Here is a 25,672-nt window from a genome sequence, read left to right on the forward strand (position 1 = left end):
CGCCACCAGGGAAGCCCAGGATTTTTTCTTAAAAGCTCTGACATTTGCTTTCTATCTTGTCCAGTTAAATTTTATAAAAATATTTGAGATTATTTTCTTGATTTTGGACAAACTACATATTCATTTTAGGAAACTTGGAATATAGAGGAAACCTATATAGAAGAAAATAAAATTACCTACAACACCACCAATGCTGATAACCATCGTCAGTATTAATTTGCATAGAATATTCATTATATTATTTTCTCAGGTTTTCTATAGAAATATTTCATAATAAGTTTTTTAGCAATTTAAAATGTTAGCAATGTAATATATATTCCATTTATTTTTAAACCAATTTTAATTACATAATTTACAAGTACATTCTTATTTTGCAGTTTTTTGTAGAACTATATCTAGTGTGTAACTTTCAGCCCAGTTGAAAATAATTCGTAAGCTATAAAGCTGTTGTATTTCAAAGAGCCTTGGGCTCACGCCAGCCTCTATTCATTAGTTTTAAGACACCACTGTGAAATGACGTAGGTGGCAAGTATTATTATCACTGTATTGCAGATGGGGTATCCAAAGCAGACAGCAATTGCATAACCAAGGCAAAGCTAGAAATATACTGGGGTTATTGTGAAAGTAGGTAGAATATAAATTATAGGTGAAATTAAAAGTTGGTGATTTATATTTCTATTCAAAAGCCTCATCTCTTTGAAATGATAATGCATAAATCATACCGGCCCTCTGTTACTTTTCCATGAATTAAGAAACAAATCTGACCTTGGGGAGTCCACATGGGTATCAATGGAAAGTTAAGCCAGTTGCATATGAAGAGTTACTGCCAGGCTCTTGCCTGAAAGCTTAAATGGTGTGTTAGAGCTACAGGGAATGCTAAAAGATTACGTTGAATATGTATGATGAAGTTAAAATACACATAGGTGTGCCCATGTGCAAACATACAGCTACACACACAGAATTTTAAGACCAAAAGTAGCACCAGGGCCCAATTCCACGATATTTTTATTAGTAATCTTTACTTGGGCACAATTTCACTTGAAGCTAGTGGGATTTTTTTTCCTGAGTTAAGCCTGCAGAATCAAGTCTGTTGGGAGTCAGCAAACCACAACAGACGTCATCAGATCTCTGGTGCTTCAGGATATACATACTGATCACTGCAGGGGTTGGGGAAGATTTTTTTTTTTTTTTTTTTTTGCTTGCGCAGGCTTGCACAGTTGTCAGAGGATATAACCCTTGCCTTTCTTTGAAGTGTGAGTTATCAAAAACTAAATAAACCAGATGGAGCTGTTTTCTGACTCAAGGTGACAGAGCAGACCAATGCCTGAACGCTATTTCTTTTTAAAGATGGAAATAGAATTACAAATTTACTACATTGAATTTGCATCTTCCTTTGAAAAGGTGGAGCCCCCAAAAGAAATTTTTCTCAAGTGCCTTTTCTCCTGAGAATAAGTAATAAAATTGAAAATAAGAGAAAGGTAGGATGATTGACCACACGGTACAGGAAATTAGCAAGAGAATGAGGGGGAAATTGCCAACTATGACAGTGACAAACACTGAGTCGGTGGCGTTCAGATAACCCCTATTCTCCTTGTGACCAGATAAATATACATTCTTGATTCCCGGATATTTTCCATACTTGGTGAAATACTTGAAAAACTTTTTGACCAGGTTTTTGGCATTTTCATCTTTTCTGGGAATACTTCTAAGTGACCTAGGGGAAATTTTCTAAACCAGAGAACAGTTTTGGCAGCAAAAGCAAGCCTCAGTATGTATTATGATTGAAACAAAGTAATTTAGCCTTTTACTCATGCAAGGATCTATGAGAACATCTGTGTTAAGCAGAATAAAATGAATTTGATCTCTATTTTTAATATGTGGACAGATGCTTTACATTTTATTATTTTAACTCCATAAGAGAAAATGTGATGATTTGCCAATAAACAAGAAGAAATTAACTAGATTATTAATGTCAGTGTTGTAATTTACTCTTACAGAATTAAGTTCTCAATTGTACTGTATGTGTTCTGTTTATATGGCTGCTTTCTCTGTTATCATGTAAAAGAAAATATAAAACAACCTCTCTGGGCCTTTACTTTTCTCATCTGTACAATGGAGATAATAGGTCCCATTTCAAAGAGCTGTGGAGATGATTAGATGATACAATATAAGTAAAATTTCTAACCTGGTGAATGTACACAGTAGATTCTTTCTGATGCATTCCTTACTATCTTCTTGTTATTTTCTATGGCATTTGAAAAAAGTGTGTGAGGATTTCAGTGGATTAATTGTGTTAAGTCCAACTGGTAAGGGCACAAAGCCAGTTATGTCTAAAGGAGCTACCATTTATGAGTGCTAACTGCATACCTGGCACATAATAAATGCTCTATAAATGTTAGCTATTATCATACCACACACCTCGTTTTATCCTCACAATAACTCAGAAGAGTGTTTATTTTCATTCTCATTTTCCAGTCGATGAAACTAAGGCTTGGGAGGTAAAGTAACTGCCCAATGTCATACAGCAGGATTATAACAGAGCCAGAATTTCAACTGAGATCCTTTCCAGAGCTCCTGGCCTTACCCTGCACATGCCACACCTACTGAAGTATATGAAGTATTGGTCAGGCAGGCCTTGGGTGAATTCAATCATCTGGAACAGAACAGGGAAATCAGAAGTAAACCAAAATAAAATAAAAGACAAGGTAGCTGGCATTCTCACCTGTGCGTTCTAAGAGAAAGTCCCAGTAGCTATCTCTAAGCCTACTTATTCACAAGCATAATGCGCTTCAAGGATACTTAACCAGCTTGGTTATCTCGTCTCACAGCCTCTAGAAGATTTTTTTTTTTAATTGAGGTATAATTGATATATGACATTCCACTCAGGTGTACAACATAATGATTCAATATTTGTATACAGTGAAAATTATCACCACAATGTTTAGTTAACATTTGTCACCATAAAATGTTAAAGGTTGTTTTTCTTATAATGAGAGCAACATTTAAATTTGCAATACAATATCATTGACTATAGTAACCATAGTGTACATTACATCCCTATGACATATTTATTTTATAATGAGGAGTTTATATCTCTAGATCTCCTTCACCTCTAAAAGATTTGAAGCAACAGAAGGTAGGGACAGGTTTCTACAGCCAATTGCCTTGAAAGCAAGAAAAGTGACTTCCAAAATCCTGCCAAATGCTGACCCCAAATTTTTAAAAACCATAGTAGCCTGGATCCATTTAGCATAGGAGTCCTTGAAGTAATTGTCATAATAAAGTCATTTAAACTGTTAAATTGTTAGAAGAGAAATGTGTTACACAGTTCATATAAAAAACAAATTCCATCCAAATATTATTCTTTTTGGGTCAGGGACTTAAATAAGAAGTATCAGCAGGAAAAAAAAAATCACTTAAATACACTTCCTCTGCTGGTAGTATTAGCTAACTAAAGGATTTTGACAAAATTAATTTTTTCATTATTAATCCTGAAAATTTGACCACATAAGCTAATTTCTGGCTTGCGGGACTTTATTTCACTATGTATAATTTTTTGAATTGGTTGATCAAAGTTGTACCAAAGGCAATTCTTACATCAGGCAGTATTCAAACATTCACTGACTAGCATGGGAAATGGGTTCTTGCACCATTTAAGAAGGAATTGGCAACTTTTATCATAAAGTATGGTCAGGAAGAAAATGAGCACATTGTCTGGAAACAAGGAGACTCCTAAGAATTTTTACCTTGAGCATTTTTTTTTAACATCTTTATTGGGGTATAATTGCTTTACAATGGTGTGTTAGTTTCTGCTTTATAACACAGTGAATCAGTTATACATATACATATGTTCCCATATCTCTTCCCTCTTGAGTCTCCCTCCCTCCCACCTACCTTGAGCATTTTTGACTGAACAGGTTCTTTCAACAATCTTTGACAACATTAGCTGACAGCCCTGAGAAGTTAGGGACTATGATGTCTGTGGATAAGGTAACCAGGGAAAATTTCAATTAATTAAAATTTTGTTAATTATTAAATAGTAACAGGATTTTTTAAAGCATAGTTGTCTTCTGACTTTTATCTGTAGCTTTTCATGCGTTTGGGAACAAATCATTTGATCCCCAGAAGAATTCCAATCCCAGTATGATGGGCAGACATAATATATTCAGCCCCAGAATGCAGATTACTGAATCCAGCATAAATCAGCAAGACACACCTCCCCCCACCCAACCAGAGTCCTTGAAAAACTAATAAATGAGGACCGGACAAAACATCACCTGAGAGATGGACTGATTTTCCTTTCACCTGTCTCTTTGTTTAGAGCATTACTCCAACACGTTCCCTGTTTAGTCTCAGACTCCTATTATATATCCCAATTTCCTGGTAGCTCCAGGCTGATTAGATCAATAGGTGATCACTCTGGGACTACATTCTTCCCCTGAAGACTTTTGGTCCTTATCCTAGGTGGTCTTAGACAGACATGGAAAAATCATACAGTGGACTTAGCACCTGAGCATTATGGCCAACCTGACTAAATGTGATCAGCCCCTCAGCATCATGAACAATCCTGATCCCAACCCAGTCAAGAAAAAGGAGGCCAACACTTAGCATGTATCTGGACCATCATGACATTTAAAGTCAAATGGAAACCTTTGAACCCTTTAAGCAACGAAGAGAACACGGCACCCCCTCATCTAAGTAATTCAAAACAAAACAATAAAGAAATCTTCATCTCCTTAAAGAAGTCCAGCAGGGCTTCCCTGGTGGCGCAGTGGTTGAGAGTCCGCCTGCCGATGCAGGGGACACGGGTTCGTGCCCTGGTCCGGGAAGATCCCACATGCCGCGGAGCGGCTGGGCCCGTGAGCCATGGCCGCTGAGCCTGCACTCTGTGCGCCGCAACGGGAGAGGCCACAACAGTGAGAGGCCCGCGTACCGCAAAAAAAAGAAGTCCAGCAAAGTTCTGATGTTTCTTAAGATATTTATTTCCATACTTTAAAAAAATATATATCAAAAAAAAAATCTTTATTATAAGAAAATTTTGGTGACCCTGCTTCATTAATCCCCTAAATATGGATTTAGCCTATGTATTAACTGATCTTGGTGGCCAAGCACCTCTCACCTTCGGTGATGTATGCCTGGTTCCCCCCCTTCCCCCAGAGGCCCAGTATTGTCTCATGGCCACCCATCCAGCTTACTCTCTGTTTTTATAAAAATGTAGTCTCCGCTTGTATCCACTTCATGGAGTCAATATGCATACTACTAAGTGGATTTTTTTTTTTTTTAAATACAATCCTGGAAATAAATACTACAGAAATGCCAAGTATTGTTCTTAAAATTGACCGGCTTCTGAGGTTAGTAAATGACTCTCTGGGAATAAATGGTTCAACCCTGTAAGATGAATAAAGTAAAGGACATTCCAGGACTCTGTAACCAACGTTCTTCTGGTAAATTACAGGGTGCCTTGAGAGAATTACATTGTTTTATACGATTAAGAAATTAATTCCCAGAAAACAAATTTTTAAATTTCACAAAGAGTGAAATTAAGTGACAAAGAAGTCAAGCATCTAGTATAGCTGTCAGGGCTGACATTGATACTTTTATCACCCAGCCACAAGAGGCTCAAAATGGGCACCTCCAAATACGCCTTTTCTCATTTTCCCCCAAAGTACTCCACGGTTTGAAATATTTTGTCTATGAAACTGTTTTAATTTGGCAATAATTATTTCATTTTTCCTTTTCCTTCTTTATTAACTACAATCACTTAGACCTTATTTTCAACAAGGTGTTAACAATTTTATTTCACTGAGCTGATATAACTAAAGTTAAAAATTTGACTTTTTTGGCAATCTGCGTAAGGCAATTTATTTTATTAATTTATTAGTGTATCAAGGCTAAATATTTTATTTCTAGTAGACATATGTATAATGGGCTTATAAATATATACATATCTATATATTAAGCCATTTACTATATTGAAATATGTATGATAATATAAGATAGCTTTTAAATATATCAGAAAAATAACTTACAGACCATGATTCCCTATCTTACCATGTCTCTGGGGCAAGAAACTGCTTTCAACTCAATCTTCTCTTTTCACAGAGGAGAATAAGTCCTAGAGTGATTACTGCCTTCTCCAAAATCAAACAGCCATTAAAAATGGAATTTTCCTTTGTCCATAAAACTTCTGCAACCAATCCCATCTACTTTCTATGGTCTCTAAATAAGCTCTTACTTTAAAAGCAAGGAACTCACAAGAAAATTGTTCCTATCAAATGACTGTCTTTCAGATCACCTCTTGTCTCTGCTGTCCCTGGCCATTCCAGGAATAATTATTTGTCCCACAGTATAGCTTGCTTTGTATCTATTCCTTCCTCCATTTTACCATTGCATTATGCCAGTCATACACACTTTGTTCTGCCCCTCCCTCTGGGGTTATGGGCTTTCTGATCTCTTTACCTTCAGCACTTACTGTACTTAGTTCCATAAGTGTTGACTTGGGATGGAAGCAGTTGGACTGAACTGGACAAAGTGTTTTGTTTTCTTTTCTTTAAATCCCTTCATATGCCAATAATTCCCAAATTAATATGTCAGGACTGACTTTCCCCCTATACTCTATACTGGGACTATCTACTTAACCTTGACTAGGGTATCCGAAAGGCATCCCAAACTCCCAATATCCAGCTAAATGCTTGACTAGCACCACATCTAAATATAATTCTTCCCATTCCAACAAATAACTAGGATACTAGAACTCAGCCGCCCTCTTTCCCTCACATGCCAATCCATGGGTATATTCTATAGACCTACCTCCAAAATATTTCCTAGAAGCATTTTTCCTTCAGCCTCACCCTAGACAAGCCATTGTTCTTTCTTTCCTGAATTTTATTAGCCTGCTAGCGAATTTCTGCTTCTGCTCTTGATCCTATAAAATCCCTTCCCAGCAGAGCTACCAGCATGATCTTATACAGACTACATTTGATCACGCCACTCCTCTGGAAAGCTTCTAACGGTTTATCATCCCACTCGAAATGACATCCAAGATCATCTCTAGTCTACGCAGCCCAACATTGTCTGCTCAGAACCTCATCTCACACCACCTTCTCCCTCACTCACTGATTCCCTGTCACCCACTCTTCTTCGTTTCTCAGTCACAACCAGCTAGTTCTTGCTTTAGGGTCTTTCCCTCGGTTGTTCCTTCTGCCTAAAATCTTCTTCCCCAGATCTCTGCCTGGATGGCTTTTCCTTGTCATTAATTTTCAGCCTGAACATCACTTAGTTCAAGAGGCCTCTACTGACCATACAGTGAAAATACCCCCTTAGCGTCTATTAAGTAATTAATTAATTTTGTTTATGATGGCTCTTATAACGACCGAATATAGTCTTGTTAATGTATTTTTGTGCGCGTTTATGTGTTTACTTTGTGGCTCTCCTCACTGGAATGTAAAGTCTGACTTGTTTAAAGCTTTGCTTCCTGCCTAGACTAGTGCAGGCTCATAAGGTGCTTCATAAATAGTTGTTGCTCAGCGCTGTTCAGTTTACCTTCCTGCCGTGGCTGCTGACAAGCGCAAGATGAATGAAGTCCTGTGCCTCAGAGTCTACCTGAAAACCATTTGTCATCTAGGGTCAAAAGATCTCATCTCTTTTCCACCCTCGAGCACCTACTCAATGTTTCTGTGAAGACCTATTGTTAATGTGTAGTGACCTTTTGTCCCCAGCAGTTGCATTCTTTGGGCCCTGTCGTTGATTTTCCTCATCCTGGCGCCTGTAGAGCCAGAGTGATCCCTTTTGTCCCATTGCCCTGACCATGTGCAGGGATACCCGCAGTGCAGGAGGTGGAAGCCACCGCTCTTCAGGTATCAGAAGGGCTGACCTCCCTGCCCGGCGCCAGCAGCTTGGTGGGGGCTGAGTGCAGAGCCTGTGTGTGCCGCGCACAAAGTCCTGACCTTTTCCCAGAGTTGGCCTGAGGCCTCGGGTGGGTAGTGACTGAGCTCCTTCTGAGATCAGATTTACTTGTCCCACTAGAGAGTGCTGGCAGAGCGGGTGGGAGAAACTACAAAACACTACTTCTGTTAAGTCTCAGAGGTTACAGGTGGAAACCAGAAAGAGAAAGAAAGGGACAGAGAGAAACAGGGTGGTCTCAGAAAAAACAAATCAGCTCACTCATCCATTTTACCCCACTGCCAGGAAACCCTGAAACCTTCTTTCTTTCCAACTGTTTGCTAATACAGTCCTACACTGTCTGAGTTACCATCAGGCCACTGTGACACTCCTGCTTTTTTCCCAAATTATGGAACTGTTTTTAGTTGCCCATGAGGCCCCTTGGGGGTACATGGTCATTCATTCACTGAACAGGTATCTACTACACCTGATGAAAACAGTCTGCTCTGATCGATGGTATGGTAGTAATGTCACTCTTGGTCCAGGCTCATCTCTCAGTGCAGAAGACCCCAGAACAGCAGGATATTGCCAGGTCTGACAAACTCAAAGATATTCTTCAACCCCTAAAGTGGGTTGAACAGAACCCTAAAGAAAAGTTGATGCTTAGAACTATTCCATTTGAATCTTTGATGTAGGACTGAGGTCCCCAAATCTCCCGAGTTGTCCCCTGGTCCCACACCACACTAGTCTCACCAACAACCCTTCTCCAGTCTTCAGTAGAGGGGCTGAGGAAAGGACAGTTCAGAGTGGTTCTATAACTACAGCTCCCCAAAGCTCCTTGAACAGAGCACCTTTCCTTCACCATCCTGATCTCCTGGTGGTGGAGAAGAAAGCCATTCTCTTAGTTTGTTTTAACACAGTCAGTTTCTACAATCTCTTTTAGAGCAAAAGTCAATTCACACTCTCATAAGAAAGCTCTGAGTTCTCTTATTACAGGAACCGTCCTATGGCAAAAAAAAAAAAAAGAAGTCTTTTTGAAGTTGCTTTACCTTTTTCAGACCACAGGGATATTGTTTAGAAAATTGGTACTTTAATGCCCTAAATGATGTTCTTAAGGCCTGAAGAGGTAAAGGAGTTTCCCAGAGTGCTTTAATTACCAGCCAGGAGCATGCTTCTTGCAAAGTCCTAAGGGGCTGATTTATAGATGACTGTGCCTTACCAAGAAAGATTTGATACTTCAGTAACTACATCCTTTGATGGAAAGTGAGGAAATAATGACTTTAAAAAAAATTCTTCTCTAGGAATAATTACATTGTAATGGGTTTCTAGAGAGTTAAAGAGAAACTAGTTCAGTACTCAATGTCTATGGCTGTCTATTTAGACCACACTAGAAAAAAATAATTTTAACCCATGTTTTATAGAACTGGATCTGGAGAACCTTCCAGATGATCAGAAACTCATGTTAGAAGTTAGAACATGAGAAAAAGAGATAGAAACAGACCACTATTGAACAGAAGGGCCCAGCAACTGATGTTTTCCAGGGTCCTGGAGTAACCTTTATGATCATTGGTAGTGAAAAGCCATACTTTTTTTTCTTTTGTCTGTAGTTTCTTTTTTTTTATTTGTCTTCTTTTCCCCCATCTCCTTGACCATTCCATACCAAACACACACACCCTTTTTTTCCCTTAGTTTTACTTCTTTTTTAAAAATCTTTTATTAAGGTATAGTTTATTTACAGTGGTGTGTTAATTTCAGATGTACAGCAAAGTGATTCATTTATACATATAGATATATTCTTTTTCAGATTCTTTTCCATTATAGGTTATTACAAGATATTTAATATAGTTCCCTGTCCTATACTGTTGTTCCTTGCTGTTTATGTATTTTATATATAGTAGTGTGTATCTGCTAATCCCAAACCCCTAATTTATCCCCCCACCTCCACTTTAACCTTTTCTATCTTTTACCCTCTGTATATCACTTTCTGGTTCTACCAATAACACCCAGAGCTAAAGGGGCTATTGGTGCCAGCTCCGTGCAGAAGAGAGCAGATAATTTGGAGGAGATGATCATAGCTGGCTTTTACTGAATGCCTACTTTGCGCCTGGCCTTGCGCTACATACTTTCCGCGAATGCTCTCACTTAGTCCTCTCAATTGTCCCAAGAGCTCAGTCTAATTTTTCCAACACCCTGGTTCTACTGAAAGATAGAGGCTATTTTGGTTTTTGTTTTGTTTCTGAAAACTCTAGTTCCAAAGATTGTAAAGGAAAAGTTCCCAAGACATGCCAACTTGAAGAAAATCAATGTAAGAGGCACATTTGTCCAATAGGTTAGAGATAAGAAACAACTGGGTAGGGCCTGTAAGAAATCTCAAGTAGATTTCTGTAACCAATCTTTTATTTGCACATTTGTGCTTTTGGAGGGAAAACGTGACTTTACCAACCATGTTAGTGGGGAAAAGTTCTGACCCTTCAATAATTTCAGGAAAACCAGTATATGGTTTAGGTCAAAAAGAGTACTTGATTTTGCAACACCAAGTATCCCTTCTGAGGTTTCCCAGAAATGCAGTGGCTATGCCCCACAGGATTTTCTTCTTATTTTTACCACAGAAACAATAGTGCTATTTCAGCATTCATTGTAACCTTGACCACTTGAGAGGTGCTCTAAGGAAGCTATCAAAGAAACGAGTACCTGTACTCAATGTAACATCACAAAAATGAAATACAGAATTTACATGCAAGATGAACACAGAGACAACTGTTAAATAAAACAAGGCATCGGTTATAATGGACAGAGGGACAAATGTGTAGAAGGACAAATGGAATAGTTAGACTTAATTGGGTCTTGTCAGGCAAAGATTTAGAGTATTTACTCTTATTTCAAATAAGTGAATTAATTTATTGATAAATTATTACTGGGGACAGGACCAGGTGAATACCAAAAGAAGCTGAGCATTCTGCACATCGGAATGATTTGCCCCAGGGTTTGAACTTTCCTTTCTTTAGGGACATTTCTGAAGAGTTCTGTCACTTTGCAACAACTTATAAAGAAGGTCCTATATAAAGATGTTGTGAAATTTATAGGTTTATATTTCCCTAGCAGAAGGACTGTGAATATAAATGACTAGGTAACCAAATCTACCATGTGGAAGTAAAGCCAAAGAAAGGAGCTGAGGCAGAAAACAGAAGATGCCTGGCCCACTGGAAACGTAGCTGTCCTCAACTTCATCTCTGATCTATTACCCCAGGACAGAAATCAGCTGGGGACCAGATTTGGATTCCCCACATGTATCGTACATACAAAAAAGTGACCCAAGTCGTTTCCTTAACACTTGGAAACACTTTAAGGCTCTTTTTTCCCCCATTTCTAGCCAAGCTGTTTAGAAAGCACAGATGCAGCTGGCACTGTGATATTGTAAGCAGCCTTGCTAAATGACTCCAAAAGGAAAATATCCCTCCAATGTCTTGAGTAAATCTAGTCGTCTCCATTCACCAGTTTCACATCATTGTTCTCTGGTTCTTCAGATCCAAGATTTAGGTCAGAGACGGCAGAGTTGCTCCTGCAGTTATGTTTAAATCACATAGAAACTATTCTGATACTCTTCCATCACTACCCCGAATAGTTCCAGCGCAAGGCGTTGGCAATCACAAGGGATGGTATGGGTAAATCAAGTCACTTTTCATAAGGGATAAGGTAATTTTAGGAGTGTACAGTCTGGTTTGAGGAAACCATCCCATTACTGAAGGGAGACCGGACGTTCATCTAATTTTTAAAAAAATGTCTATGTGCACCACGTCGTTTCTCTCCAATCATCCTGAGAGAGGAAGACCTTCTTCATCACTTCCTGGATGAAGGTTGTGGCAGAAATCTAAAGTCCAACCTGGTGGCTACAGTCATGACCACAGTGAATATGGCTTGAGGAACACAAGACGTAATCCTGCCATGCGGAACAGTTATAGAAATAGGTGCTGGGGTGTCATAATTTTTCTTTCTTTCCTTCTGACTTGCCTCACGTAAATGTTTATGATACAGCCAGATATGGTTGCAGTCCATGAATCCAACAGAGTTCCTACTGCTTTATACAACACCCAGCCACACAGATAGCGTAGCGTAGTGTCAAGAGAGCATTCTCTAGAATCAGCCTGCCCTGGCTCAAGTCACTCTTCTAAAGCTTCATAGCATTTGAATCTTGAGCAAATTACTTTCGCAGGGGATCACGATTATACCTACCTCATCCTGGTTCTTGTAAGGATAAAATAAGGCATTTCATATAAAATGCTTAGTACCGTATTGGGTACATAAGCACTCAAAGGAAATGCCTAAGCTCAGGTCTGTGAGAATCCAGGGCTTATGCTGTCATTATCGGTAAAATTAGAAAGTGATCTTCTATGGATTGAATGTTTGTGTCCTCCCCAAAATCCTATCTCGAAACCCTAATCCAAATGTGGCGAGTAACTGGGTCATGAGAGTGGAGCCCTCATGAGATTATAAGAAGAGACCCGAGAGAGATGATCTCTCTCCACCACATGAGGATATAGCAAGAAGGCAGCCTTGGGATAAGGGGCCTCACCTGCCCCCGACCATGCTGACACCCTGATTTCAGACTTTCAGACTCCAGAGCTGTGAGAAATAAATTTCTGTTGTTTAAGCCACCCAGCCTGTCATCAGCCTGAGCTAAGGCATGATCTAATTGAAATGGTTAATTTATCTCTAAAGTCCCTTAAAACCCTGGCATTACATGATTTGTCTTTCTTGGCTATCTAGGAGCAAGAACTTTTCCTAAGCTGCCAATTCACTAGGAACACGGTGCCACCTCACCTGAGAAAAGTGGTGAGAAGATTCTTGAAGTTTTAGAAGTCATTACAGCTAAACTTTAAAGAAATCCTATCAGCACGTAAAAGATAACAAAAATATAATCAACTATCCATGTTATCCTGGAGATATACAAACTCTATATAATATAGTTCATGATTTTTTGTTTGTTTTAAAAGGAGTTCTAGACATTGTCTTAATTGTCAAGATAATGAGAAAAAATGTAATGAAGAAAGTTGGTTTTCATCGTTATTAATAACAAACACTAATTGAGACCTGTTCTGTCCACAATTATATGTTAACACTACAGTTCACTGTGCTTTATGGTTAGTTATATATATGTTTGTTTCTCCACTAAATTTGTAAATAATTTTAAAGACAGGGACTATGGTTTGGTATATAAAGCACTTAGCATGGGACACTCAGTAAATTATTAACCACTCAGTAAATGCAGAATGAATGAAGGAAGGAAGGATACATCACCAGGATTTTATGTTACAAAGTATGAAACAATGCAGTCTAAATTGAAAGACAAGCCAGAGCATCAAAGGCAAATAGTGATACAAGTAAAGTTATCTTACAGATAAATAAGATGGATGAGGTGCTGCTTTATTTAAATAAAAGAGGCAATTTGAAGTGGGGCACAAAGACTTCATGAAGAAAGTGGGACTTTTTTCAGATTAGGTGAATGGGAAACTCTTTCCCAATAAAGAGAAGAATAATGTGAACAATAACATATTAGTTTTCTATTGCTGCTGTAGCAAATTACCGCAAACTCAGTGGTTTAAAACAAGCACAAATGTTTTATCTTGTAGTTTTGGAGATTAGGAGTCTAAAATGGGTGCATTAGGCCAAAATCACAGTGTCTGCAGCTCCGCATTCCTTTCTGATGGCTCTAAAGAGAATCCAGCTTTTGCCTTTTTTTTTCTTTGAAAGGCTGCCCTCATTCCTTGGCTTGGGGGTTCCTTTCTGTCTTCAAAGCCAGCACTGGCTAGTTGAGTCTTTCTCGCATCCCGTCACTCTGACACTGACTCTCCTGCCCCCAGAATCCACATTTTAAAACCCTTGTGATTACACTGGGCCCATACAGGTAATCCAGAAGAGTCTCCCTATTTTATCACCAGCTGATTAGTGACCTTAATGCCATCTGCTACCTTAACTCCTCTTTGCCATGTAAACTAACATATTCACAGGTTCTAGGGATTAAGATGTGGACATCTTTGGGAGGCCATTATTCTGCCTACCATGCAAAATGTCACAGTGCATCTAGCATGTATGGGCAACAATGTGATTTCCATAGGAATTTTGAGTGTTAAATGTAAATTTGAGTGAGTTTACAGGACTAGGTCAGTGGCAACTTATTTTTGAAAACATTGAATGCCCAGCAAAGGGATTTGTACTGTTTCTTTAAGTAATAATTCTCTTTGTGTCGAATTAGTACTAATATCTGCCATCACTTTTTACTTGTTACACATTAGAAAATGACATGATTATAAGGTATGTCTAATTCACAATACCAAAACTTTTAAAGATAAATAAGACTTCACTGAACTTTTTTTAATGGTTTATGAGAGACTTGAAAAACACGTTTTAGAAGTAGCTCAATCAATTTACTCCTCAAACTTTGAAAGCAAAGAAGTAATAACAACATTAAAAAGGTATTTATTAAAAACCTAGTTATAGGTGGTTCTGGAGTTGACCCCGTATACTCTAATCCAGACACACAAACCTAAGAGCCGCAAGGTATGTGAACACATGCAAGTCAAAGGTAGGTATTTTTACCTTGCACTAAACAGGCAGCAGAACATGAATGTCAAAAACAAAGATGTATAAGAGGACAAAGAATGCAAGAAGTCTCATGATCAGACTGCAGAACGGATTCAGGGAGAAGGTCATGGAAGACAGAGAGTAGGAGGGTCCAGAGGTCCAGATGAGAAAATAGAGTGAGACCCATGGTAACGATATCTTAGAGACAGAAAGATTTGCAATCATTTTAGATATTTTATGGACTAGAAGGAGCAAATCTTAGAATTTAACTGTGGGATGGAAAAGAAAGTTACCACAATGAAACTCTTAGAGAATCTTTAGACGGTTAAGATCTCATACGTGTACCAGTGTTGTCGATTACTCCAGCGTGCTAGGCTTTCTTTCATTGATGATACTGCTGTTATTCTTCTAGCAACACTACATATCAAAAAAGCGAGGTGGGGCAAACGTAAGGTAGATAGCTAGTGGGAAGCAGCCGCATAGCACAGGGAGATCAGCTCGGTGCTTTGTGACCACCTAGAGGGGTGGGATAGGGAGGGTGGGAGGAAGGGAGACACAAGAGGGAAGAGATAGGGAACATATGTATATGTATAACTGATTCACTTTGTTATAAAGCAGAAACTAACACACCATTGTAAAGCAATTATACCCCAATAAAGATGTTAAAAAAAAAGCGGGGTGGGGGAGGGGGTTCCGTTGGATCCCCTGTACCATACTACACAGAGAGTAGTATGTATTGTCTATACATTATACATTAAAAAGCTTCACCTTTACTTTTCACCCTTGATTCTCCTGCCATCACAGAGGAAAACAGGTTCTAAAATTACCTTAAAAATAACCATGATATATATTCATTTTTAATCCATTATCTTCCAGCTTTCCCTTTTTTTTTTTTTTTTAAGTTACTCCTGTAGATGACAGGAAAATAGGTGTTCATCACTGCAGCAAAGCGCTTAGCCTTAGAAAGAACCAGGGAAGACAACGGGAAAAAAATACAGCAAACTGTGTTTCCAATTACCAGCAGATGCTTCCATTTATTCTAAGCGTTCTTATTCACTTAACTGTACAAATTTTTAATCATATAAACCTGGTAGTGTTCGAGCCTTGTGCTCTGGATTTGCTCTTGTCTTCCAGTTGGTTTCACATGCCTTTTGCTTCTGGCATCACTTTCCCACGAATACCATGCCAGGAGCTGCATGAATTCCAGGTGATACATGGTAAAGAGCGCAGCCCATTGCAGAGTTTATTTATCTTTTGTGTTTTGTTTCGTATTTCGCCGAGGCTGTGAAACTACAGTACATCTCTCTGAGTCAGCAGCACCATGGGCCACTCGCTGGTTATAGTGCCATGAATGCCTACTTTCTTTTCTTCCATCTTTGCTTTGTGGAATCATCTGGTCACCATTCTTTCATGCATGGAATATTACAGTGGGAAAGATTACCAGGCTTCATCCAAAGACCGCTTTACATAGACTTTAATAAATCAAATGAAGGAGTAGGTCTTGGTGAGAATATCCCTGATGATGAAGATCAAAGACTCAGAGCCTTGCCTGTATTTCAGTCCTTCTGAAAATAGCAATAGTAGTAGCCCAACAAAATGCTGGAAAGACAGAGGGTTGGCAAAATTGGCCTAAGTAAATTTTGTTTGACATTTGGTGAGGAAAGACTTTCAAAAATTACCATTTGGTTTTGAAGTTGACTCCATTGTATATATTCTTCATCACAGTGGCCAATACTGGATGTTCAACCTTATCTTTAAAGTTAATTTCTAAGGGAAAGAAATTAATGAAACAAAATTCGAAAGCCAAGCAGTGGTTCAATATCATGAATGTCCCTGCACATATAGCCCTTGCTCTTATATTGCAGTCCTGGTTGCTTATTTCCAGTTGAGAGTACTTATCCTGAGCCACTATTGATTGTTTTCAAAAGTCTTAACACATCTGTGGCCACCTAGAGGGGTGGGATAGGGAAGGTGGGAGGGAGACGCAAGAGGGAGGAGATATGGGGATATATGTATATGTATAGCTGATTCACTTTGTTATACAGCAGAAACTAACACACCATTGTAAAGCAATTATACTCCAATAAAGATGTTAAAAAAAAAAAGTCTTAACACATGTTCCCGTAAAGGTAGGCACTTCTGCTGCATTTTCTTTCATAAATAACTAACATGGAAGAGGCAGAAAATACCTGCCACATGGTAATCCTCTAGCCTTGCTACTCAGCGTGTGGACCGCAGACTAGCAGCCTTGTCATCCCCAGAGAACTTCATGGAAATGCAGGGTCTCAGGTCCCCAGCCAGACCTGCCCAAACAGAATCTGCATTTTAATAGGATCTCCAGGTGATCTGTTTGCACACTAACATCTGAAAAGCATTGCTCAAAACAGCATCTGAGAGACACCTTTTGGCATAGATGTTTTATGTAATTCATAATCACCAGGAGGTAATAAGTGAAAGAAAGAGGGAAAAATAAATAATAATTTGAAGAGGCAGTAGGATTACACTTCATACACATATAGTTGAAACTTCCTTCTTCCAAATTGACTTTGAACTCCGTAAACATAAACATAAATGAATGCCAAGGGGGAAAAATTGGTACTGTTAGAAGGTTTTATTCCTTACCATTTTCTCACTTTCCTTTTATGTTGTTTATACTAATAATATTTTTCTATCTTACTAGTTTATTTTGATTATATTAAGAGGGAAAAATCCTCACTCGGGCATTTCCCAGCAGGTCTTTGAAGATGTCTGGACAATCTCCCCTCCTGCCTCCTTGAGGTCTTCTCAGCCTGGGCTAATTCTTGAGAGCTTCCAGAATCCATGTATCTCACTTGCAAAATAAATGGTATAGACAATCTTATTTACAAAGCAGAAATAGAGACACAGACATAGAGAACAAAGGGGGAGGGGGGGATGAATTGGGAGACTGAGATTGACATATATACACTACTGATACTATATACAAAATACATAACTAATGAGAACCTACTGTATAGCTCAGGGAACTCTACTCAGTGCTCTGTGGTGACCTAAATGGGAAGGAACTCCAAAAAGGAGGGGATATATGTATACATGTAGCTGATTCACTTTGCTGTACAGCAGAAACTAACACAATATTGTAAAGCAACTGTACTCCGATAAAAAATTTTTTAAAAAAGAAGTAAAGCATATGTCAGACTGTTTTTAAGCCACTTTTGAAACACTGTATTTGGTTTTACATACTATACTACCTTGAAAAACACTTGTCAATTAAACGGAGATGAGCTAGGAGCTGTCAAAATTATTAAAACGTTTGAGGAATATAGACCCCAAGCAAAAAATTGGAGGCCCACATAACTTGTTTAGAGAAATGAGGCCGGGGGAGGCATAAGACGCATGTTCACTGCCACAGCACACGACACAAAGCTGTACAGCTCATGAACATCAAACATACCCATTAGTCACTGTGGTCTGAAATTGAAATTCCCAATCAAGGGAATCGATACAGAACACTAAATAACCCATGGTAAAGCAGGGTTGCAGGCTTACACCCTAGACAGGATTCATGACCGTTATCACACCTCCAAAATGCAGTTACAGTGAACATTTATCCTACTGGGACCCTTCTTTTAACACATACTTTGTCCTTTATCTGTCTACTCTCATTCACGCGTCAATCGCTTTGCCCACCTTTCCTCACCTTTGTACCATTAAATCCCTCACTATCTCTCCCATGGGGCCACTCTCCAATACTCTCTCCAATACCCCTGTCTCTGATTTCCTCTACTCCTCCATCCTCATGGGGAACATGAATTTCCAAAGCGGTACCTAACTCAAGGATGGGGGGTTTGACTTGTCAGTTTTCTTATAGATCCCAGGAAAGTAGAGCCAAAATTTGAGTTTAGATAAATTGTCAATTATGATTTCTTAGCTTAAAAACAATCACTCAAAAATTTTACAGCACACTAGTGCTTACGAATCACTCACATTTTAATCTTATTTTACTCTTAGAAGATCCCCATGTGATAGATGAGGTCGTTACTGCTATCATACCCATTTATAAATAAATCTCTTACGTTTGAGGCAAAGCTCAGTGGTGAACTGAGACTGAAGTACAGTTTTTATAACCCTAAGATAAGTTGTCTTGAAGGACTTCTTGGAGATTTCATCATTGTAGCTATTTTTTTAAGAAGGTGACATGCCCTCAAACATGAAATTATGAAAAATGTACTCTACCACCACTTACAATCTTTGACAATCAGAAATATTTCTGAAATCCCAGGAAGGTTTCAGCCAGAGGATGCCATCATCACACAGCAAAGCATCAGGTGTTTAGTCCTGGAAAGAACAGCAGGGAGGAGGAGCCAGATGGAGAAAATCAACTCTTCCAGCCATTTTTTTTTTTTTTTTTCCGGTACGCGGGCCTCTCACTGTTGTGGCCTCTCCCGTTGCGGAGCACAGGCTCCGGACGCGCAGGCTCAGCGGCCGTGGCTCACGGGCCCAGCCGCTCCGTGGCATGTGGGATCTTCACGGTACGGGGCACGAACCCGTGTCCCCTGCATTGGCAGGTGGACTCTCAACCCCTGCGCCACCAGGGAAGCCCCTTCCAGCCATTTTGTTCTCAACCCTTGTGTTATTGGACTCATTTGTTGTGGGTTAACTGTCAGAGACAGTAAACAGCATTAGTTAGATATCTGAGAGCCAGGATAGAGATCTGATGCCAGCTCAAACTCTGATTTCTCTCTTCAAATGTCCAAAGAAAAGTAATAGAAGACCTAACCCACAGTGAAAATCAGAATCGAGGTGAGGGAGGCCAGACAGGTCCCAGTGCCTGAGAAAGGACCCAAGGGCTGGTACAAGAGGTTCTCTCCTCTGCTGTTGCTCTAGCTGTTAATACATATTTGCAGAGTGAATAAGGGAATAATTGGTTGTAGTTTAGAAACCTGTTGTGAAATCAAACCATGAATCTGTCAGCTCAGCCCCCTTCTACTTTCCCCCACCTCGCCTTTCCTCATCTTGCCCCACCGCTCTCCTCCCTTTGCACGCGGCGAGGGAAGTGTGTGCTGCCTTCTGTGGTCGGTCTGTAGACCAAGTCCTTTTCCCTGCTTGCTGGCATGATTCCTTGAGATTAGTTAAGGCCACAGTTATTACATTTCTATTTCTCCTGAAGGACACTGTAAATTGTTTGAGCTTCTTCTACTTAGACTACATTAAACAAAGTTGAAAGACCGGTTTTTCCTCCCTTGCTCGTTTTGAATTTCATTTGAATTGCATTTGTGAAACCTCGGGTGGTCATGTGTGTGTGTGTGTGTTTACACATCCGTATTTGAACTGATGGAGAGAAAAGGCCAGGACAAAATGAATAAACTCCCACGATAGTTTGAAATTTTTCTTTAAATATAGAAACAGGATGAGGGTTAATAAGCATTTAAGGGCTTCCCTGGTGGCACAGTGGTTGAGAGTCTGCCTGCCGATGCAGGGGACACAGGTTCGTGCCCCGGTCAGGGAAGATCCCACGTGCCGCAGAGCAGCTGGGCCTGTGAGCCATGGCCGCTGGGCCTGCGCGTCTGGAGCCTGTGCTCCGCAACGGGAGAGGCCACAACAGTGAGAGGCCCTAGTACCGCAAAAAAATAAGTATTTAAAATACTTGCAAAATATCTGAGTGAGAATACTTTAATTAATTAAAATGACGTTTTGTGAAAATCTATTGCTAGACTCAAAATAATCTAAAATTGAAATGAATGTGTATTTCTAAGTTTCCATTTTTAAAAAATGTACATTCTCTAAAATGATTAGAAATATTTAATATTGTTAATATTTTCTTTTAAAAATCATATATAATAAGGGCTTATCTGCCTAGCCATAAGTCCACAAGATTTTTACATAGCCCCCAGAACACTAGAAATTCTCCAAGATAATCCAGGTTCTATAACATTATGTCTTCAAATCTTTTTTCTTGGTCATATACTTCAGCATTGTGGTTATCAGTTCTTTCCTTTATAGCTGCAAACACACAGCAAAGTATTTTTGATAGAATTAGGTATCCATTGGAACAAGTGGTTTTGACTTTGTTAGTTCTCATTACATTTCCTTCACACAAGAAGAGGACTACGCTATTTCCCTCTTACCGGGATGTTAGGTTGACTCACAATGCCTGAAAAAAAATGCAATTATTTTGAAAGTCCATTTTAAATTTCCTATTTGTAGCACATTAGTTACAAATATTAAGACTTATAAGAATCTTACAAGTCACAGAGTCACATAGACCTCTTTGCTCCATGAGTCCTCAGGGCACAGAACTTCCCCATCAGCCCCTTCTCCCCATCCCTAGTATAATAATAGGTGAATGATGTTCACTGAGTAAGGGAAAAATCATAGGTTTACAGACATGCTCTTCTAAAGTAACTGTCTTTAAGACAAAAGAGATGCCAGCCTACAGAATGGAACAAAGCCACCTTTCAGAGAATTTGTGAGGGATAGCAATATTAGTCCAACAAGTGCTAGCATCTCATCGGTTTATCCCACTCTCTTGAACCTGCAGTTGAGCCAAAATTCTCCTGAGCCAAGCTTTCTCGCAAGATTTCCTGTACTTCCTGTTTCTATGTGAGCCAGAAATACCATGAGAATGACCTTCCTTGTGGTATTTCTGCACTTCTACCCTGGAGTGAAGATAATCCCATGTTGGGGAGAATTTTTGGTTTTAATCATGCAATATTTTTAATTTTCAAATATCCAGATGAAGGAGATTCCTCTTTGAGAATGAAAATTTAAGATGGTATTTGCTTGGCCCTAATTCATTTCCACGAGGAAGTATTCATGTTCAGTGATTCAACGTTTTGCAACTTCTCTAAGATATTTTTACGAGGAAATACGTAAGACAATATAGAAAATACAGTGGAAACTCATATCCTTGGATTTTTTAAGGAAGCCATTCTTGAAGAAATACATGCAATGAAGAGTTATATTCTTAATACATTAGCGTATGTGACATATTATACCATATACTTGTTTTCTTTGTTCTTAACCCCTTTGTTCTGAGGGTCAGGATATCCTGATGCAAAGTACTATTGCAAAATAACTGAACAAAAATAAAAATAGTCAAACACTTAGGAAACTCTTCGGTTGTTATGTCAAGGAAGTTTGTGACTGAGGAGTGAGTATAAGACATTATTCAGGAAATATGCTAATAGAGTACAACAGCCTACATGTGCTTATTAAATAAAAGTGTCTCAATTCTAGAGAGCCTGAATGCCTCCATTCTGATGGAAGGGTAAGATAAGAATTGGGAGGGCTGTCAAAAGTGGTGAAACTGTCAGACTGAGGCTTAAATCCCTTCATCCCTTATAAAGAGGGAAGTTTAAAAAGGCACATCTTTCTCATAAGTGGATCATTGATTATTCCCTAGTTGGGTTGTATGAATATCTGGTTGTTAATAGGAAGAGCTGTTTGATCGATATTTTAATCGTGAAACTCACAAGAAGCAGTGTCTTAAATGTCTTTTATTGTTGTGTTTTATCCTTAAAGGATGTTGACCCTTCTTCGCCTATTAGGAAAGACAGTAGGTTTGCCAGTGTACTTTTCCATCCAGAAAAAAGAAAAGCCACTTAATTCAGTGTGGAAAACTAAACTCCTTAACCATGGGTTTAGGGGAATAATAATAACAACAACAACAAAATTACAGTAGCCTTTGCTAGTTTCAACTTTTAAAGTAAGGGCAATGAAAAGAATACACACCCTACAATGGTCTTTCTCCTCTCCTCCAAGTCCCCTCTGCTCTCCCCTAAAGAAACATCAGATGATTGTGTGATAAAACAGCCCCAAAAAGAATGTAGAGCAGAAGCAACAGATTGTACATCAGCAAAATAAAATGCCAAGCAAAATAATGCACTTTGCAATACGGAGACATGAAAAGGAGAGAAAGATGGGATTGTTACAATGGCCTCCCCAAGAAAATAGGAGCTATTCACGTGAATAGCACAAGTTCAAATTGTTCCTACAAACCCAATTTGCTGGCAAAAGTACCAAATATAATAGCATCCCACTTTTGTTTGTGTCCAGGGCTTTGCACACTAGCTCCAGGGGCCATCCCTTTCTGTTGCACGGGTTCTGACTTCTAGGGTAAGTGTCTCCAGCTCTGAGCCTCAGGATCCAAGACACATGGACCGCGATCGTCCTCAACTGAACCACTGTCAGGTGGGGGGAGCAGTTTGTGGCCAAAATACTATGTCCACAGCGCTCTGTCTCTGGAAAGTGAACCTTCAACACTTTCTTTTCACTGTCATTTATGCCCCCAACAAAGCTAGTTTAAAATTATTATTGAAGGAAATTACTAGTCCTTTGAAATGAGTTTTTAACCATGCCCAGCTATTTGTCCAGACTCTGCAACTGCACCGCACGTTTGCACGAGGACCTTGATGCTTCCCCAATTCACTTCTTTCACAGTTAGCTTTGGAATGTGATTCAGTGTTATTTCCCTTCCAGCTGAAGGTTACAAAGGGATTTGACTAATAGGCCAAAACCCAGTTAAGTTTGCTGAAAAGCAAGTGACAGTGAAGGGGGAGGGGTGTGGAGGAGGGGAGTGTGTGAACCGTGGTGCCCAGGACCAACCCAAGAGCCTTCTGAAGAGCCCCAGTCCAGCGCACACTGTGGTGAGAGGGTAAGGTGGCCCCCAGCCAGACCTTCCGGAGAGAAGCAGCTGCGATGCTGAGCTTCCCCTGTTTTCTCCTTGATGCTTGCAGGGCTGGAGCCAGGGAAGCGTCTAGGTTTCCTGCACCACAGGGGTGACTCCTTACCTGACACCTTCAGGTAACTGGTCTCTGGAGGACCCCCTGGGAGGCAGGCAAAGGGGCGCCGCCCCACATCTTTGCCTGAAGTCTCTGAGGGCTAAACAAGCCACTTGACAAACTTTGACAAGCACCAAAAGAGACTCGAGAACGAATAAATCAGAAGAGAGAAAAAGCGAAGGCTAAAGCCTCCATGGCCTTTTTCCCCCCTGCTGTCGTTCCAGCTGTAGCCTGGGATTAATTAAGTGCTGCAAAGTCAGTGCCTGAGAGAGAAGGGGGAAAAAAAATGCTTTCTCTCTCTAAGGCAGGAGGACAGGAACCGTTCTCACCAGTGAGAAACCTTGGGAAGTGAGTCGCTCTCATCGTCAGTGTTTGTGGAGGGACTGGAGGGACAGGGCTTTGCCAGGCTGGAGGAGGCTTGCCTTTCCGAAGCTGGAGAGGATTTTCCGGGGGTTCGCCTTCCCCTGCCTGGGAAGAATTTCCCCTCTGGTAGCAGCCGCAGCAGCAGCGCGACCTCCTCTTCTGGAGACCAGGGCAGAATGCCTGTGCTCGAGCGCTATTTCCACTCGGCAGAGCTGGGCAGAAGGTGGACGGCCCCAGAAGGTGTGCTGCCCTCCTCCCTGGGCAGCCGGCCGGTGTGCCAGCAGGGGCCGCTGCCCTGGGACTTGCCAGAGATGATCAGGATGGTAAAGCTGGTTTGGAAATCCAAAAGTGAGCTGCAGGCGACCAAACAGAGAGGCATTCTGGAGAATGAAGATGCTCTCCACAGCTTTCCAGGTAAATCAGCTGTGGGAGGTGTGAAAGGTACCAGGGCCAAGTCTCATGACTTTCAGTCCCTTTCTTGGAGAGCCCACGAAATAAAAATGGGAAAAGGAAGGAAGACAAACTGCAGCATAGGGCCCGAGGGCTGTGGTTAATGAACGTTTGCTCTATTATAGAAATGCATCTTAAAATTAAGAGCGATGTGGGAGTAGGAGCATGAACAGACAGACAATCAAGAAACCTGGGATCTGGGCTTAGCTTGTCACTTGTTTGCCCTGTGGCTTAAACAAGTGAAATTTCCTAAGTTTCAGTCTCCATAGGGAGGGGATGAAATTGCGTGCTCTTTAAATTGGGTGTCTGTCCTGCCTCTGCAATTTCTTATTGACAAGACAGTTACCTCTGAGAGAATATTCTTCTTGGGTTGCTTTTTTGTAATGCTTTATAGAAAGTAAAATATATTTTCTCATTTTAAACTGTGGAACTACAGCATGTATAAATCTTCCCAGGACTGAGTTTGGCCTGGTTGTTTTTTATGTCATGAGAAAGTTGATAAACTTCCTTGCCTCAGTTTTCCCTTTTGACAAATGACAATAATACAGATTTCTCCATTGATATCAGGAAAAATCAACTCACAGATCTGGAAATGATGGTTCATAGGAGCTTTGTTATGTTATAAGAATGTGCTGTGTTTGGGACAGTTGAGGAGCACTTTGCTGTGTTTTTAACAGGGGGTACCACACCACAAACATACCTAGGATCCCTGTGGAGGATGGGACTCCGATAACTCCGTACACTAAGAATATAGGATGCACTCTTCCTTAGGGGAATATGTTGGTAGATATTTGGAAAGTGATGGTTTGCTTTAGAAGAACGAATGTGAGCATGTGTTTATGCATTTGAAGTTTTGGCTAGCCCTATGCACGGAATCCTGACATGCCATTGTTGGTGAGAGATGGGGACCTAGATGGAAAAGCAATACCAAAAAGTACCTCTCTTTTTTTCTCGTGGAAAAAGACTAGGAAATCAAAACTCGGCTAATCTTGTTTTTAATCATTTATGCAGAAACCTTTTTTAAGTTGCCTGATGATCTAAAATGAACATTATTAAAAAATAATGCTCTGGGCAAGAAAAAAAAAGATTGGAAAGGAATTAAAAAAACAACAGTATTGGTCTCTAGTAAACAACGAATACTTAGGAAAGAGAAGGAAACCAATGAGACTGACGTTTATGTGGCATTTGGGAGATGGATGCCCAGGGAAATGGGTCCTGGTCAGAAAAAATGAGGTAATGCTAAAGCCATCCCATACTTCATGTGAGTACAAGAAAAATGGAAAAACCCACCTGGGCAGAAAACTTAACTGTGACACTTCAACTTCTACTGCTCTGGTTTGTTTCAGTATATTAAATGATTAAAATGCATGTTTCAAATTACACTTTTGGTAAAACTACTTAATTTAACAGATGTTAGCATGTCTGTAGAGATATGTGTGTATTATTCTTTATATTATATACTAGCAGGTGTCTAATTCCTGAAAAAGCAATACTACGGAGAGAAAACAAAACCCCTATAACTTTTTGTCACTTAAAAGCTACATTTTTCTGGATGTTATGAAGTTGAGCTAACTGAGTCTTAATGTGCCCCTGGACCCCTGCCTCACCCTTTGTGGAATATATCTCAGCAGCCATGC

General features: G+C 39.8%; 1 protein-coding gene across 3 annotated transcripts in view; it reads left to right on the forward strand.

Moving 5' to 3' along the window:
* The window catches only part of PDE7B (phosphodiesterase 7B), a 337,178-nt gene that overhangs the window by 163,520 nt on the left and 147,986 nt on the right, over nucleotides 1-25,672 (forward strand). The window contains exon 1 of one of the 3 annotated variants that reach the window (XM_060283815.1): nucleotides 23,643-23,999. The exons of the other annotated variants lie outside the window; for them this stretch is intronic. Within the exon in view, the coding sequence (XP_060139798.1) occupies nucleotides 23,762-23,999 (238 nt within the window). The 5' untranslated portion in view covers nucleotides 23,643-23,761. Of the gene's footprint in view, nucleotides 1-23,642; nucleotides 24,000-25,672 lie in introns of those variants that run through there. 3 annotated transcript variants of the gene reach the window in all.

The sequence above is a fragment of the Globicephala melas genome, chromosome 14, assembly GCF_963455315.2.
Source record: "Globicephala melas chromosome 14, mGloMel1.2, whole genome shotgun sequence".
Taxonomy (NCBI): domain Eukaryota; kingdom Metazoa; phylum Chordata; class Mammalia; order Artiodactyla; family Delphinidae; genus Globicephala; species Globicephala melas.